This window comes from Somniosus microcephalus, chromosome 13 (genome assembly GCF_052327205.1).
Source record: "Somniosus microcephalus isolate GS21.2 chromosome 13, FLI_Smic_1.0, whole genome shotgun sequence".
In the NCBI taxonomy this organism is placed as follows: Eukaryota; Metazoa; Chordata; class Chondrichthyes; order Squaliformes; family Somniosidae; genus Somniosus; species Somniosus microcephalus.
In genome coordinates this window covers 198269232-198284750 of record NC_140999.1, presented here as the reverse complement: position 1 = coordinate 198284750, position 15519 = coordinate 198269232, and the positions used below count along the sequence as shown (strand labels likewise).

Sequence of the window (15519 nt, the reverse complement as noted above, 5' to 3'; positions counted from 1 at the left end):
AACACTCACTGCATTAAAAAGTTTTTCCTTATTGTAGCCTTTGGTTCTTCTGCCAATCACCTTAAATCTGTGTCCTCTGGTTCTTGACCCTTCCGCCAATGGGAACAGTTTCTCTCTATCTACTCTGTCTAGACCCCTCATGATTTTAAAAGGTTTTGCCCCCCAATTGCCCAGGGTTTTTAATCTGGTTTTTGCCTCTCCCAGGAGATGCTGTGGTTCCAGGTGGGGTGGGGTGTGTCTATATTGTGATGCCTGTGTGGGGCAGGTTGGTTGGACCAGTACGACTTTACCTGTCTCAATTTTAGACAGAAAAAAAGACACTGATAACCCAATTGTTAGGAATGATGATATGACTTGATTGAGTTCTTTAATGAGGTAACAGAGAGGATTGATGAAGGCATTGCAGTTGAGGTAGAGTACATAGATTTCTAAAAGGAGTTCGACAAAGTGCCACATAATAGGCTTGCCAGCAAAGTTGAAGCCCATGGAATAAAAGGGACAGTGGCAGCGTGGATACGGAATTGGCTAATCACAGGAAACAGAGAGTAGTGGTGAACGGTTGTTTTTCGGACTAGTGGAAGGTACACAGTGGTGTTCCCCAGGGGTCGGTTCTAGGACCACTACTTTTCTTGATATATATTAATGTCTTGGATGTGGGTGTACAGGGCACAATTTCAAAATTTGCAGATGACACAAAACTTGGATGTATAGTGAACAGTGAGGAGGAGAGTGATAGACTTCAGGAAGACAGACAGGCTGGTGAAATGGGCAGACAAGTGGCAGATGAAATTTAACGCAGAAAAGTGTGAAGTGATACATTTTGGTAGAAAGAATGAGGAGAGGACATATAAACGAAATGGTACAATCCTAGAGGGGGTGCACGAATAGACACCTGGGGGTATGTGTGCACAAATTGTTGAATGTGGCAGAACAGGTTGAGAAAGCAGTTAAAAAGGCTTATGGGATCCTGGGCTTCATAAATAGAGGTATAGAGTACAAAAGCGTGGAAATTATGATGAGCCTACATAAAACACTGGTTGGCCCCAACTGGAGTACTGTGTCCAATTCCGGGCACCACACTTTAGGAAGGATGTGAAGGCCTTAGAGAGAGTGCAGAAAAGATTTATGAGAATTATTCCAGGAATGAGGGACTTCAGTTACGTTGATAGACTGGAGAAGCTGGGATTGTTCTCCTTGGAGCAGAGAAGATTGAGAGCAGATTTGATAGAGGTGTTCAAAATCATGAAGGGTCTGGACAGAGTAGAGAGAGAGAAAGTGTTCCCATTGGCGGAAGGGTCGAGAACCAGAGGACACAGATTTAAGGTGATTGGCAAAAGAACCAAAGGCGACGTAACGAAAAACTTTTTTACACAGTGAGTGGTTAGGATCTGGAATACACTGCCTGAAAGGGTGGTGGAGGCAGATTCAATCACGGCTTTCAAAAGGGAATTGGATAAGTATCTGAAGGAAATAGATTTTTAGGGCTACGGGGAAAGGGCGGGGGAGCGGCACAAGCTGAAGTGCTCTTGCAGAGAGCCGGCACGGCCTCGACGGGCCAAATATCCTCCTTCATGTGCTGTAACCATTCTATGATTCTATTCTATGATCTGAAGTATTGAGTGACATCCTGCTACACACCTGAAGTGATTAAATAAAAAGTTACAATAGTTATGGTGGCTGCTTACAGTGACCTGACCTAACAAAAGGCAGACAAACCCAGTGAGACTTCAGCCATATGAACATGGATTCTATCCCAACCCGATTTAACTTAAGCATGAGAGCATGCAGGAGAGCAAGTGCGCGTGCTCTCATGTACTCGTGAGAGAGTGCGAGAGACAAAGAGTTCATGCAAGCAAAGGAGAAAGTGTGTAAGAGAATGCACAAGAGAAAGAGTGTGAGAGATAGTGAGCACGAGTGCACACACATGCAAAGGGAAAGAGTGTGCAAGAGAGAGCGAGCACATTAGACAGAGGGACCCTGTGTGCATGTGTTATGGGGCTGGGGGTGAGTAAGCCTAAATTCCACATTAGTGGTCACTGGTTATGTGTAATGTGGTTAAGTGTTTCAGCAATTGGCTGAACGTTCACTAGATTAGAGGAATGATACTTTCACATCATGAAACTTCTGCCCCCTAATGACAAATATTCCCACTTTCCTGAGTAAATTTTTTAAAATTCGCTTATGGGATGTGGGCGTCGCTGGCAAGGCCAGCATTCATTGCCCATCCTTAGTTGCCCTCGAGAAGGTGGTGGTGAGCCGCCTTCTTTAACCACTGCAGTCCGTGTGGTGAAGGTGCTCCCACAGTGCTGTTAGGGAGGGAGTTCCAGGATTTTGACCCAGCAACGATGAAGGATCGGCGATATATTTCCAAGTCAGGATGGTGTGTGACTTGGAGGGGAACTTGGAGGTGGTGGTGTTCCCATGCGCCTGCTGCCCTTTCCCTTCTAGGTGGAAGAGGTTGCGGGTTTGGGAGGTGCTGTCGAAGAAACCTTGGCGAGTTTCTGCAGTGCATCTTGTAGATGGTACACACGGCAGCCATGGTACGCTGTTGGTGGAGGGAGTGAATGTTGAAGGTGGTGGATGGGGTGCCAATCAAACTTTGTCCTGGATGGTATCGAGCTTCTTGAGTGTTGTTGCAGCTGCACTCATCCAGGCAAGTGGAGAGTATTCCATCACAATTGTGCCTTGTAGATGGTGGAAAGGCTTTGGGGAGTCAGGAGGTGAGACACTCGCCGCAGAATACCTAGCCTCTGACCTGCTCTTGTTGCCACAATATTTATGTGGCTAGTCCAGTTAAGTTTCTGGTCAATGGTGACCCCTAGGATGTTGATGGTGGGGGATTCGGCGATGGTAATGCCATTGAATGTCAAGGGGAGGTGGTTAGACTCTCGCTTGTTGGAGATAGTCATTGCCTGGCACTTCTGTGGCGCGAATGTTACCTGTCACTTATCAGCCCAAGCCTGAACGTTGTCCAGGTCTTGTTGAAAGCAAGCATGGACTGCTTCATTATCTGAGGATTTGTGAATGTCGCTGAACACTGTGCAGTCATCAGTGAACATCCCCATTTCTGACCTTATGTTGGAGGGAAGGTCAATGATGAAGCAGCTGAACGTGGTTGGGCCTAGGACACTGCCCTGAGGAACTCCTGCAGCGATGTCCTGGAGCTGTGATGATTGACCTGTGATGAAGAACAATCTACATCTTACTTACCTGACTGGAAAGGTACTAGAGTCTGAAAGGCTGGGGAAAAGAATGAAAGGGAAAGAGCACCGTGGATAAAACTGTGTTTCTTCTTACCGAGAGGATTTGTGCCATATTCCGACACATCCCATCTGGTGTATGCTGGCTGCAAGACATTCCCGAGCTGGTGAGCAATGACTTTATTGATGTCTGTGAAGGAGATCTGCTTTATGTTCATCAGCTGTGAGCAAATCTTGTGAACAGTGTCATTCTCGTGGATGAGAAGCCCATCCGATGATTGATACAAGTGAGACAGTGTCAGCACTGCGTTATAATTCTGGACAATAACCTGATGAAGAACAAAATGCTCCTTCAGAGAAAAAGAAATGTAGGCCACATGGTCCCTGCCACGTGTCCCCGCCACCTGCTGCATTAACCAGGCCAAATTGTAAGACCAGATTACATTTCTACCCTTTCCCTTTGCACCAATAATACTCACAACATGGTCTGTAGGCCAATAACAACATAATTCATCAACTGATTCCTAGCATCAAGGATCAAGTTATGAGAAAAGACTGCGAAAATCTCAGCTTTTCCACCTTGTAAGGAGGCTACTTAAAGTTAAGTATAAAAGATAGTGAATGTTAGAGAAAAGGTATACTGTAAATGGAACAAGAGATCAAAAAAAATAAAGACATTTAAGATAGAAAGGGGGGAGATAATTGATCAAACTTAGGATAGATTGCATCCACGCATATTAAAAGCAGTTAGGGAAGAGAGAGCAGAGGCATTATTACATATATATAAAAATTCATTAGAAAAGGGAATATTACCAGAGGACTGGCAGACTGATAATGTGATTCATATATTTAAAAAGGAAGATAGAACAAGTCCAGGGAACTATGGATCAATTAGCTTAACGGCAGTGGTAGGAAAGATAATGGAATTCTTACTCAAAGATGTAAAGGAAAAACATCTAGAAACCCAAAATATAATAAAGAGTCGGCACGGATTCCAAAAGGGAAGGTCATATTTGACCAACCTTAATGAATTTTTGAAGAAGTAACAGAAAGGGTAGATAAGGGAAATGTAGATGATGTAATATATTCAGATTTCTAAAAGGCCTTTGATAAGGTACCACATAGTAGGCTCCTGACTAAGGTCAGAACATGTGGAGTCAGGGGACAGGTAGCAGAATGGATAGCAGATTGGTTACAAAACAGAGAACAGAGAGTAGGGGGGTTAACAATTTTTTTGAAGAGGTAACAGAGAGAGTAGACAATGGTAATGCAGTATATGTAATTTATCTGGACTTTCAAAAGGCCTTCGATAAGGTAACCCATAATAGACTGAAACAAGGTCAGAGAATGCGGAGTCAGGGGACAAGTAGCAGAATGGATTGCTGGCTGGCTTCAGGACAGAAAGCAGAGAGTAGGAGTAGGAGTAAAGGGTAGCTATTCACAGTGGCAGAAGGTGGGTAGTGGTGCTCCACAAGGATCAGTGCTGGGACCACTGCTGTTCACAATATACATTCATGATTTAAACTTAGGAATCAAAAACACAATTTCTAAATTTGAGGATGACACCAAATTGGGGGGGCGAATAATCAAAACTGAGGAGGACAACAACAAGTTACAGGAGGACATTAATAAACTTGCAGAATGGGCATATAATTGGCAAATGAAGTTCAACACAAATAAATGTGAGGGACAGGTAAACTATCCTTTATCCGCACCTCTGAAAACCGAAAGTTTTTTTGTGGAGCGTAAGTCGTGCGCACGACATAAGCCGAGTGGCGCCAAACATGACCCGACGCGGCCGATGCTTTTCTGACCTGATTTGCGGGCCAGCTTAGCGTAGGAGTCAGCCGATATCCGGCTTTCCCACAACTGGTGGTGGCAGTCGAGCCCCAGACCCCCGCTAAGTCAAGGAATTCAGATACGGAGCAGGGGGAGCTGTAAACACACTGGGAGCGGCAGCACAGAGAAGCAGGAAGGGGAATGAGACACGGAGCAGTTGCAAGAGGTAGCCTGAGCTTTTAAAATTTATATTAAATACAAATACTAATTACCAAATTAATTTAATGTTCAGAGTTTCCCAGTCTGAAATAATACCTTCTGAAATCCGAAAATTTCCGAAAACCGAAACACAGCTGGTCCCAAGGTTTTCGGATAAGGGATAGTCAACCTGTATTACATTTGGTAGGAAGAATAGGGAGGTCACTTATCACTAGGTGGGGTAGAGGAACAAACGGATCTCAGAGTACAAATACACAAATCACTAAAAGATGCGACACAGGTTAGCAAGGCCATAAAAAATGCAAACCAAGCACTAGGGTTTATTTCTAAAGGTCTAGAATTGAAAAGTAGGGAAGTTATGCTAAACCTGTATCGAACCTTGGTTAGACCACACTTGGAGTACTGTGAACAGTTCTGGTCGCCATATTATAAAAACGATATAGAGGCACTGGAGAGGGTACAGAGAAGATTTACAAGGATGATACCAAAAATGCGAGGGTATACATATCAGGAAAGGATGAAGAGGCTGGGGCTCTTTTTGCTTGAAAAATGAAGGCTGAGGGATGACCTAATAGAGGTCTTTAAAATTATGAAAGGTTTTGAGAGAGGATAGAGAGAGAATGTTTCCACTTGTGGGGAAGAGCATAACTAGAGTTTATCAATATAAGATAGTCACCAAGAAATCCAATAGGGAATTCAGAAGAAACTTCTTTACCCAAAGAGTGGTGAGAATGTGGAACTCGCTACCACAGGGAGTGGTTGAAGCGAATAGTATAAATGCATTTAAGGGGAGGCTAGACAAGCATATGACGGAGAAGGGAATAGAGGGTTATGCTGATAGATTTAGATGAGGAAAGACGGGAGGAGGCTCGAGTGGAGCATAAACGCCAGCATGGACTGGTTGGGCCGAATGGCCTGTTTCTGTGCCGTATATCCTGTGTAATCCTATGTAAAAGGCAGTTACTCAGATTGGCAAATGGTGGGAAGCGGTATTCCACAAGGATCGGTGCTGGGACCATTGTTGTTCACCATTTACATAAATGATTTGGACTCGGGAATTGGAAGTACAATTTCAAAATTTGCGGATGACACCAAATTGGAAAGTGTACTTCATACAGAGAAGGACTGCGACAAAATACAAGACGACATTAATAAACTTGCCGAATGGATGTGTAATTGACAAATGAACTTCAACATAGAAAAGTGTAAGGTGGCACATTTTGGCAGGAAGGATAAGGAGGTCACGTACTCCTTGGAAAATAGGTGTCTAAATGGGGTAGAGGAGCAGAGGGATCCGGGGGTACAAATACACAGATCACTAAAAGTAGCAACGCAGGTTAATAAGGCCATAAAAAAGCAAACAAAGCACTGGGGTTAATTTATAGAGGGATAGAATTGAAAAGCAGAGAAGTTATGTTAAACTTGTATAGAACCTTGGTTAGACCACACAGAGTACTGTAAACAGTTCTGGTCTCCACATTATAAAAAAAGGATATAGAGGCACAAGAGAAGGTGCAAAAAAGATTGATTAGAAAGATACCAGAACTGAGAGGTTATACCTAACAGGAAAGATTGATCAGGCTGGGGTTTTTTTCTCTAGAAAAGAGAAGACTGAGGGGTGAGCTGATAGAGGTCTTTAAAATTATGAAAGTGTTCGATAGGTTAGACGTAGAGAAGATGTTCCTACCTGTGCGGGAGACCAGAACTAGGGGCCACTAATATATAGTCACTAATAAATCCAATAGGTAATTCAGGAGAAACTTCTTTACCCAGAGAGTGGTTAGAATGTGGAACTCGCTGCCACAGGGAGTAGTTAAGGTGAACAGCACAGATGGATTTATGGGGAAGCTAGAGAAACACACAAGGGACAGAAGAACATAAGAAATAGGAGCAGGAGTAGGCTTCCTACCAAAGTGGATAACCTCACATTTTCCCACATTATACTCCGTCTGCCAAATTTTTGCCCACTCACTGAACCTGTCTATATCCCTTTGCAGGTTCTTTGTGTCCTCCTCACAACTCTCTTTCCCACCTATCTTTCTATCGTCAGCAGATTTGGCTACAGTACACTCTGTCCCTTCATTCAAGTCATTAATATAGATTGTAAATAGTTGAGGTCCCAGCACTGATCCCTGTGGCACCCGACTAGTTAGTTTGCCAACCTGAAAATGACCCATTTATCCCAGCTCTCTGTTTCTGTTAGTTAGCCAATCCTCTATCCATGCTAATATATTACCCCTAGCACCGTGATAAAATAAAACAAAAAAGGTGACTCAACCGTGGCTAACAAGGGAAATTAGGGATAGCATAAGATCCAAGGAGAGGACATATAAATTGGCCAGAAAAAGCAGCAAACCTGAGGATTGGGAGCAGTTCAGGATTCAGCAAAGGAGGACAAAGGGATTAATTAAGAGGGGGGAAATAGAGTATGAGAGTAAGCTTGCAGGGAACATAAAAACTGACTGTAAAAGCTTTTATAGATATGTGAAGAGAAAAAGATTGGTGAAGTCAAGCGTAGGTCCCTTGCAGTCAGAATCAGGGGAATTTATAATGGGGAACAAAGAAATAGCAGACCAATTAAATACATACTTTGGTTCTGTCTTCATAAAGGAGGACACAAATAACCTTCCAGAGATGTCAGGGAACATAGGGTCTAATGAGAGGGAGGAATTGAATGAAATCAGTATTTGTAGGGAAATGGTGTTAAGGAAATTGACGGGATTGAAGGCCGATAAATCCCCAGGGCCTGATAATCTACATCCTATGGTACTTAAGGAAGTGGCCCTAGAAATAGTAGATGCATTGCTGGTCATCTTCCAAAATTCTATAGACTCTGGAACAGTACCCATGGATTGGAGGGTAGCAAATGTAACCCCACTATTCAAAAAAGGTGGTAGAGAGAAAACGGGGAATTATAGGCCGGTAAGCCTGACATCGGTAGTGGGGAAAATGATAGAGTCCATTATAAAAGATGTAATAGCAGAGCACTTGGAAAACAGTGACAGGATCGGACAAAGTCAACATGAATTTACAAAAGGTAAATCGTGCTTGGCTAATCTACTGGAATTTTTTGAGGATGTAACTGGTAGAATAGATAAGGGAGAACCAGTGGATGTGGTGTATTTGGACTTTCAGAAGGCTTTCGATAAGGTCCCGCATAAGAGATTAGCGTGTAAAGTTAAGGCATATGGGATTGGGGGTAAGGTACTGACTTGGATAGAGAACTGGTTGGCAGACAGAAAGCAAAGAGTTGGAATAAACGGGTCTTTTTCCGAGTGACAGGCAGTGACTAGTGGGGTACCGCATGGATCGATGCTAGGACCCCAGCTATTCACAATATATATTAATAATGATCTAGTCGAGGGAACTAGATGTAATATATCCAAGTTTGCAGACGACACAAAGCTGGGTGGGCGTGTGTGCTGTGAGGAGGATGCCGAGAAACTCCAGTGTGATTTGGACAGGTTGGGTGATTGGGCAGATGCATGGCAGATGCACTATAAATGTGGATAAATGGGAGGTTATCCACTTTGGTGGCAAAAACAGGAAGGCAGATTATCTGAATGGCAATAGATTGGGAGAAGGAGAAGTGCAACGAGACCTGGGTGTCCTTGTACACCAGTCGCTGAAGGTAAGCATGCAGGTGCAGCAGGCAGTTAAGAAGGCAAATGGTATGTTGGCCTTCATAGCGAGAGGATTCGAGTACAGGAGCAAGGATGTCTTGCTGCAGTTGTACAGGGCCTTGGTGAGACCACACCTTGAGTATCGTGTGCAGTTTGGTCACCTTATCTAAGGATGTTCTTGCCATGGAGGGAGTGCAGCAAAGATTCACCAGACTGATACCTGGGATGGCAGGAATGACGTATGAGGAGAGATTGGGTCGATTGGGCTTATATTCGCTGGAGTTTAGAAGAATGAGAGGGGATCTCATTGAAACTTATAAAATTCTAACAGGACTAGACACAGGAAGGATGTTCCCGATGGCAGGGGAGTCCAGAACCAGGGGTCACAGTCTAAAGATAAGGAGTAAGCCATTTAGGACTAAGATGTGGAGGAATTTCTTCACCCAGAGAGTGGTGAACCTATGGAATTCTCTACCACAAAAGGCTGTTGAGGCCAATTCATTAAATATATTCAAGGAGGAGTTAGATATATTTCTTAAGGCTAAAGGGATCAAGGGATATGGGGAGGAAGCAGGGACAGGGTACTGAATTTGGATGATCAGCCATGATCTCATTGAATGGCGGAGCAGGCTCAAGGGCCCGAATGGCCTACTCCTGCTCTTATCTTCTATGTTTCTGTGTGAACTCTTATCTTGTGCAGTAACCTTTTATGTGGCACCTTAGTGAATGCCTTTTGGAAATCTAAATACACTACATCTACTGGTTCCCCTTGATCCACCCTGCTCGTTACATTCTAAAAGAACTCTAATAAAATTGTCAAACACGATTTCTCTTTCATAAAACCATGTTGACTCTGTTTGATTGTATTATGATTTTCTAAATTTCCTGCTACTTCTCCCTTAATAATGGATTCCAGCATTTTCCCAATGACAGATGCTGGGCTAACCAGCAAAAAGTTTCCTGCTTTCTGTCTCCCTCCTTTCTTGAATAGGGGCGTTACATTTGTGGTTTTCCAATCTGCTGAGACCTTTCCAGAATCTAGGGAATTTTGGAAGATCACAACCAATGCATCCACTATCTCTGCAGCCACCTCTTTTTAAGACCCTAGGATGCAGGCCATCAGGTCCACAGGACTTGTCAGCATTTAGTCCCATTAGTTTGCCGAGTACATTTTCTCTAGTGATAGTGATTGTTTTAAGTTCCTCCCTCCCTTTTGCCCCATGATTATCTACTATTCTTGGGATGCTTTTGGTGTCTTCTTCCAGGAAGACAGATACAAAATATTTGATCAAAGTCTCTGCCATTTCCTTGTTTCCCATTATTAATTCCTCATTCTCATCCTCTAAGGGACCAATGTTTACTTTAGCTACTCTCTTCTTTTTTATATACTTGTAGAAGCTCTTACTATCTGTTTTTACATTTCTTGCTGGAGCTGGTACTGTGTAATGAGAAAGGGCTAATCAATAATCTTGTGGTAAAGGGGCCTTTAGGGACAAGTGACCATAATAATGATTGAATTTTACATTAAGTTTGAGAGTGATGTAGTCCAATCTGAAACTAAGGTCTTCAATCTAAACAGAGGAAACTACAAGGGTATGAGGGACAAGTTGGCTATGGTAGATTGGGAGACTGCACTAAAATGATATGAAGGTGGACATACAATGGCTAACATTCAAGGAAGTAATGCATAATTTGCAACAAACATATAGAAACATAGAAGATAGGAGCAGGAGTAGGCCATTCGGCCCTTCGAGCCTGCTCCACCATTCAATGAGATCATGGCTGATCATCCAAATTCAGTACCCTGTCCCTGCCTTCTCCCCATATCCCTTGATCCCTTTAGCCTTAAGAAATATATCCAACTCCTTCTTGAATATATTTAATGAATTGGCCTCTACTGCCTTCTGTGGTAGAGAATTCCACAGGTTCACCACTCTCTGGGTGAAGCAATTCCTCCTAATTTCTGTCCTAAATGGCCTACCCCTTATCCTTAGACTATGATCCCTGGTTCTGGACTCCCCGGCCATCAGAAACATCCTTCCTGCATCTAGTCTGTCCAGCCTGACAGAATTTTATAGGTTTCGATGAGATCCCCTCTCAATCTTCTGAACTCCAGTGAGTATAAGCCCAATCGACACAATCTCTCCTCATACGTCATTCCTGCCATCCCAGGTATCAGCCTGGTGAATCTTCGCTGCACTCCTTCCATGGCAAGAACGTCCTTCCTCAGGTAAGGCGACCAAAACTGCACACAATACTCAAGGTGTGGTCTCACCAAGGCCCTGCACAACTGCAGCAAGACATCCTTGTTCTTGTACTCGAACCCTCTTGCTACGAAGGCCAACATACCATTTGCCTTCTTAACCGCCTGCTGCACCTGCATGCTTACCTTCAGCGACTGGTGCACAAGAACACCCAGGTCTCTTTGCACTTCCCCTTCTCCCAATCTATTGCCATTCAAATAATCTGCCTTCCTGTTTTTGCCACCAAAGTGGATAACCTCACATTTATCCACATTATAGTGCATTTGCCATGTTTCTGCCCAATCACCCAACCTGTCCAAATCGTACTGGAGTTTCACGACATCCTCCTCACAGCATACCCTCCCACCCAGCTTTGTGTCGTCTGCAAATTTGGAGATATTACATCCAATTCCCTCGTCCAGATCATTAATATATATTGTGAACAGCTGGGGTCCTAGGACCGATCCTTGCGGGACCCCACTAGTCACTGCCTGCCACTTGGAAAACAACCCGTTTATTCCAACTCTTTGCTTTCTGTCCGCCAACCAGTTCTCTATCCAAGTCAATAACTTGCCCCCAATCCCATGTGCCTTAATTTTGCACGCTAATCTCTTATGCGGGACCTTATCGAAAGCCTTCTGAAAGTCCAAATACACCACATCCACTGGTTCTCCCTTATCTATTTTACTAGTTACATCCTCAAAAAATTCCAGTAGATTCGTCAAGCATGATTTCCTCTAGGGCATGAAAACCTAAAAGGAAGAGTGATCCAACCATGGCTAACAAAATAAATTAAAGCTAGTATTAAGTCAGAGGAGGAAGCTTATAAATTTACCAGAAAAAGCGGTCAGCCTGAGGATTGGGATCTTTTTAGAAATCAGCAAAGGGGGACCAAGAAATTGATAAAGAAAGGGAAAATGGAATATGAGCACAAACTAGCGAAAAATATAAAAACGGATTGTAAAAGCTTCTATAGGTATGTGAAAAGGAAAAGACTGGCGAAGGTAAATGTAGGTCCTTTACAGTCAGAGATGGGAGAATTTATAATGGGGAATGAGGAAATGGCAGAGAAATTAAATAAATACTTTGTTTCTGTCTTCATGGAGGAAGACACAAAAAACCTCCCAGAAATATGAGAAAACCAAGGGTGAGACGAGAATAAGGAACTTGAAATTACTATTAGTAAAAAAACAGTACTAGCAAAATTATGGGACTAAAAGTCGATAAATCCCAAGGACCGGATGACCTACATTCTAGGGTTTTGAAAGAGGTGGCCATTGGGATAGTGGTCGCATTGGTTGTCATCTTCCAAAATTCTATAGATTCTGGAACGGTTCCTGCAGATTGGAGGATAGCAAATGTAACCCCACTATTTAAGAAAGGAGGGAGAGAGAAAATGGGGAACTACAGACCTGTTAGCCTCACATCAGTAGTTGGGAAAATGCTGGTATCTATTATAAAGGATGTAATAACTGGGCACTTAGAAACTAATAGTAAGATTGGGCAGAGTCAAAATGGATTTATGAAAGGGAAATCCTGTTTGACAAACCTATTGGAGTTATTTGAGGATGTAACTAGTGGAGTAGACAAAGGGGAACCGGTAGATGTGGTGTATTTGGATTTTCAGAAGGCCTTCGATAAGGTCCCAACACAAGAGGTTGGTGAACAAAATTAGGGCACATGGAATTGGGGGTAATATCCTAGCATGCATTGAGAATTGGTTAACAGACAGAAAACAAAGAGTAGGGATAAACGGGTCTTTTTCAGGATGGCAGGCTGTGACTAGTGGGGTACCGCAAGGATCGGTGCTTGGGCCCCAGCTATTCACAATCTAGATCAATGATTTGGATGAGGGGACTAAATGTAACATTTCCAAATTTGCTGATGATACAAAGCTAGGTGGCAGTGTCAGTTGCGAAGAGGATGTGAAGAGGCTTCAAGGGGATCTTGACAGGCTCAGTGAATGGGCGAGAACATGGCAGATGGAATATAATGTGGATAAATGTGAAGTTATCCACTTTGGTAGAAAAAACAGAAAGGCAGAGTATTTCCTAAATGGTGAAAGATTGGGGAATGTAAATGCTCAAAGGGACCTGGGTGTCCTTGTACATGAGTCACTGAAAGTGAATGTGCAGGTGCAGCAAGCCGTTAGGAAGGCAAATGGTATGCTGGCCTTCATTACAAGAGGATTTGAGTACAGGAGTAAAGAAGTCTTACTCCAATTATATAGGGCCTTGGTGAGCCCACACCTGGAGTACTGTGTACAATTTTGGTCTCCTTACCTAAGGAAGGATATACTTGCCATAAAGGGAGTGCAACAAAGGTTCACGAGATTGATTCCTGGGATTGCGGGACTGTCGTATGAGAAGAGATTGAGTAAACTAGGCCTGTATTCTATTGAATTCAGAAGAATGAGAGGGGATCTCATTGAAGCATACAAAATTATTACAGGACTTGACAGGGTGGATGCTGGGAGAATGTTTCCCTTGGCTGGGGAGTCTAGAACCAGGGGCCACAGCCTCAGGATAAAGGGTAGGCCATTCAGGGCTGAGATGAGAAGAAATTTCTTCACAGAGGGTGGTGAATCTTTGGAATTCTCTACCCCAGAGGGCTGTGGAGGCTCAGTCATTGGGTATATTCAAAACAGAAGTCGATAGAATTCTGACTAGTAAGGGCATCAAGGGATATGGCGATAGGGCCGGTGAATGGAGTTGAGGCAGAAGATCAGCCATGATCTCATTGAATGGCGGAGCAGGCTCGAAGGGCCGAATGGCCGACTCCTGCTCCTATTTCTTATGTTCTTACTCTCAATCTATTTTCTCCCTCTTCATAATTTTTTTAGTCATCCTTTGCAGGTTTCTAAAAATTTCCCAATCTTCTGGCCTGCTACTAATCATCGCAACATTGTATTCCTTTTCTTTCAATTTAGAAACATAGATAGAAAAATAGGAGGCGGCTATTCAGCCCTTCGAGTCTACTCCGCTATTCAATATCATGGCTGAGCCTCTATCTCAATACCATATTCCTGCTCTCTCCCCATACCCCTTGATGCCTTTTGTGTCTAGAAATCTATCTATCTCCTTCTTAAATATATTCAGTAACTTGGCCTCCACAGCCTTCTGTGGTAGAGAATTCCACAGGTTCACCACCCTCTGAGTGAAGAAATTTCTCCTCATCTCAGTCCTAAATGTCCTACCCTGTATCCTGAGACTGTGACCCCTCGTTCTAGACCCCCCCAGCCAAGGGAAACATCCTCCCTGCATCCAGTCTGTCTAGCCCTGTCAGAATTTTATACGTTTCAATGAGATCCCCTCTCATTCTTCTAAACTCTAGTGAATACAGGCCTAGTCGACCCAATCGCTCCTCATACGACAGTCCTGCCATCCCAGGAATCAGTCTGGTGAACCTTCGTTGCACTCCCTCTATGGCAAGTATATCCTTTCTTAAGTAAGGAGACCAAAACTGCACACAGGCCCTGTATAACTGTAGCAAGACATCCTTGCTCCTGTACTCAAATCCTCTTGCAGTGAAGGCCAACATACCATTTGCCTTCCGAACTGCTTGCTGCACCTGCATGTTTGCTTTCAGTGACTGGTGTACAAAGTGACCTGGGTGTCCTTGTACATCAGCATTTCCCTATCTATCACCATTTAAATAATACTCTGCCTTTCTGTTTTTCCTACCGAAGTGAATAACTTCACATTTATCCACGTTATACTGCATCTGCCATGTATTTTCCCACTCACTCAACTTGTCTAAATCGCCTTGAAGCCTCTTTGCATCCTCCTCACAACTCACAATCCCACCTAGTTTTGTGTCATCAGCAAACTGGGAAATATTATTTGGTTCCCTGGAAATATTACATGTGGTTTCATCCTTTGATACCATCCTTAACTTCCTTAGTTAGCCACGGATGGTTCATCCTTCTCGTAGAGTCTTTCTTTCTTTCTGGACTATATGGGAAAAAGGAACAGAAGGATATGTTGATAGGGTTAGATGAAGAAGGGTGGGAGGAGGCTCGTGTGGACCATAAACAGCGGCACAGACCTGTTGGACTTAACGGCCTGCTTCAGTGCTGTAAATATGATGTTACTAATGGACAGTAAGAAAGACTTGCATTTATATAGCGCCTTTCACAACCACCGGATGTCTCAAAGCGCTTTACAGCCAATGAAGTACTTTTGGAGTGTAGTCACTGCTGTAATGTAGGAAATGTAAGTCAGGAAATGCACAGGATCAAACCAGCATTTGCACACAGAGTGAGCAACATATGGATTAGACTTTTGGGCCGAGTATTAGAGACAAAAACCATTCAATGATTTATGAAGTGGATTCTGCAAGTGGGCAGGGAAGAAGCTGAAGGTCTATCTCTCCTTGTGGTCTATGCTTCTTGGCAGGCTTCTTCTCCATGTGCCTCTTGGCCTCATTCACAGCTTGTCTGGCTATGAAATGGTG

At 43.4% G+C, this 15519-nt stretch overlaps 1 protein-coding gene across 1 annotated transcript in view; it reads right to left on the bottom strand.

Annotated features, from left to right (window-relative positions):
* tubd1 (tubulin, delta 1) overlaps positions 1–15519 on the bottom strand; it is a 52265-nt gene that overhangs the window by 21853 nt on the left and 14893 nt on the right. The window contains exon 4 of the mRNA XM_086005967.1: positions 3298–3529. Coding sequence (XP_085862093.1) covers positions 3298–3529 — 232 coding nt within the window. The remainder of the gene's footprint in view (positions 1–3297; positions 3530–15519) is intronic.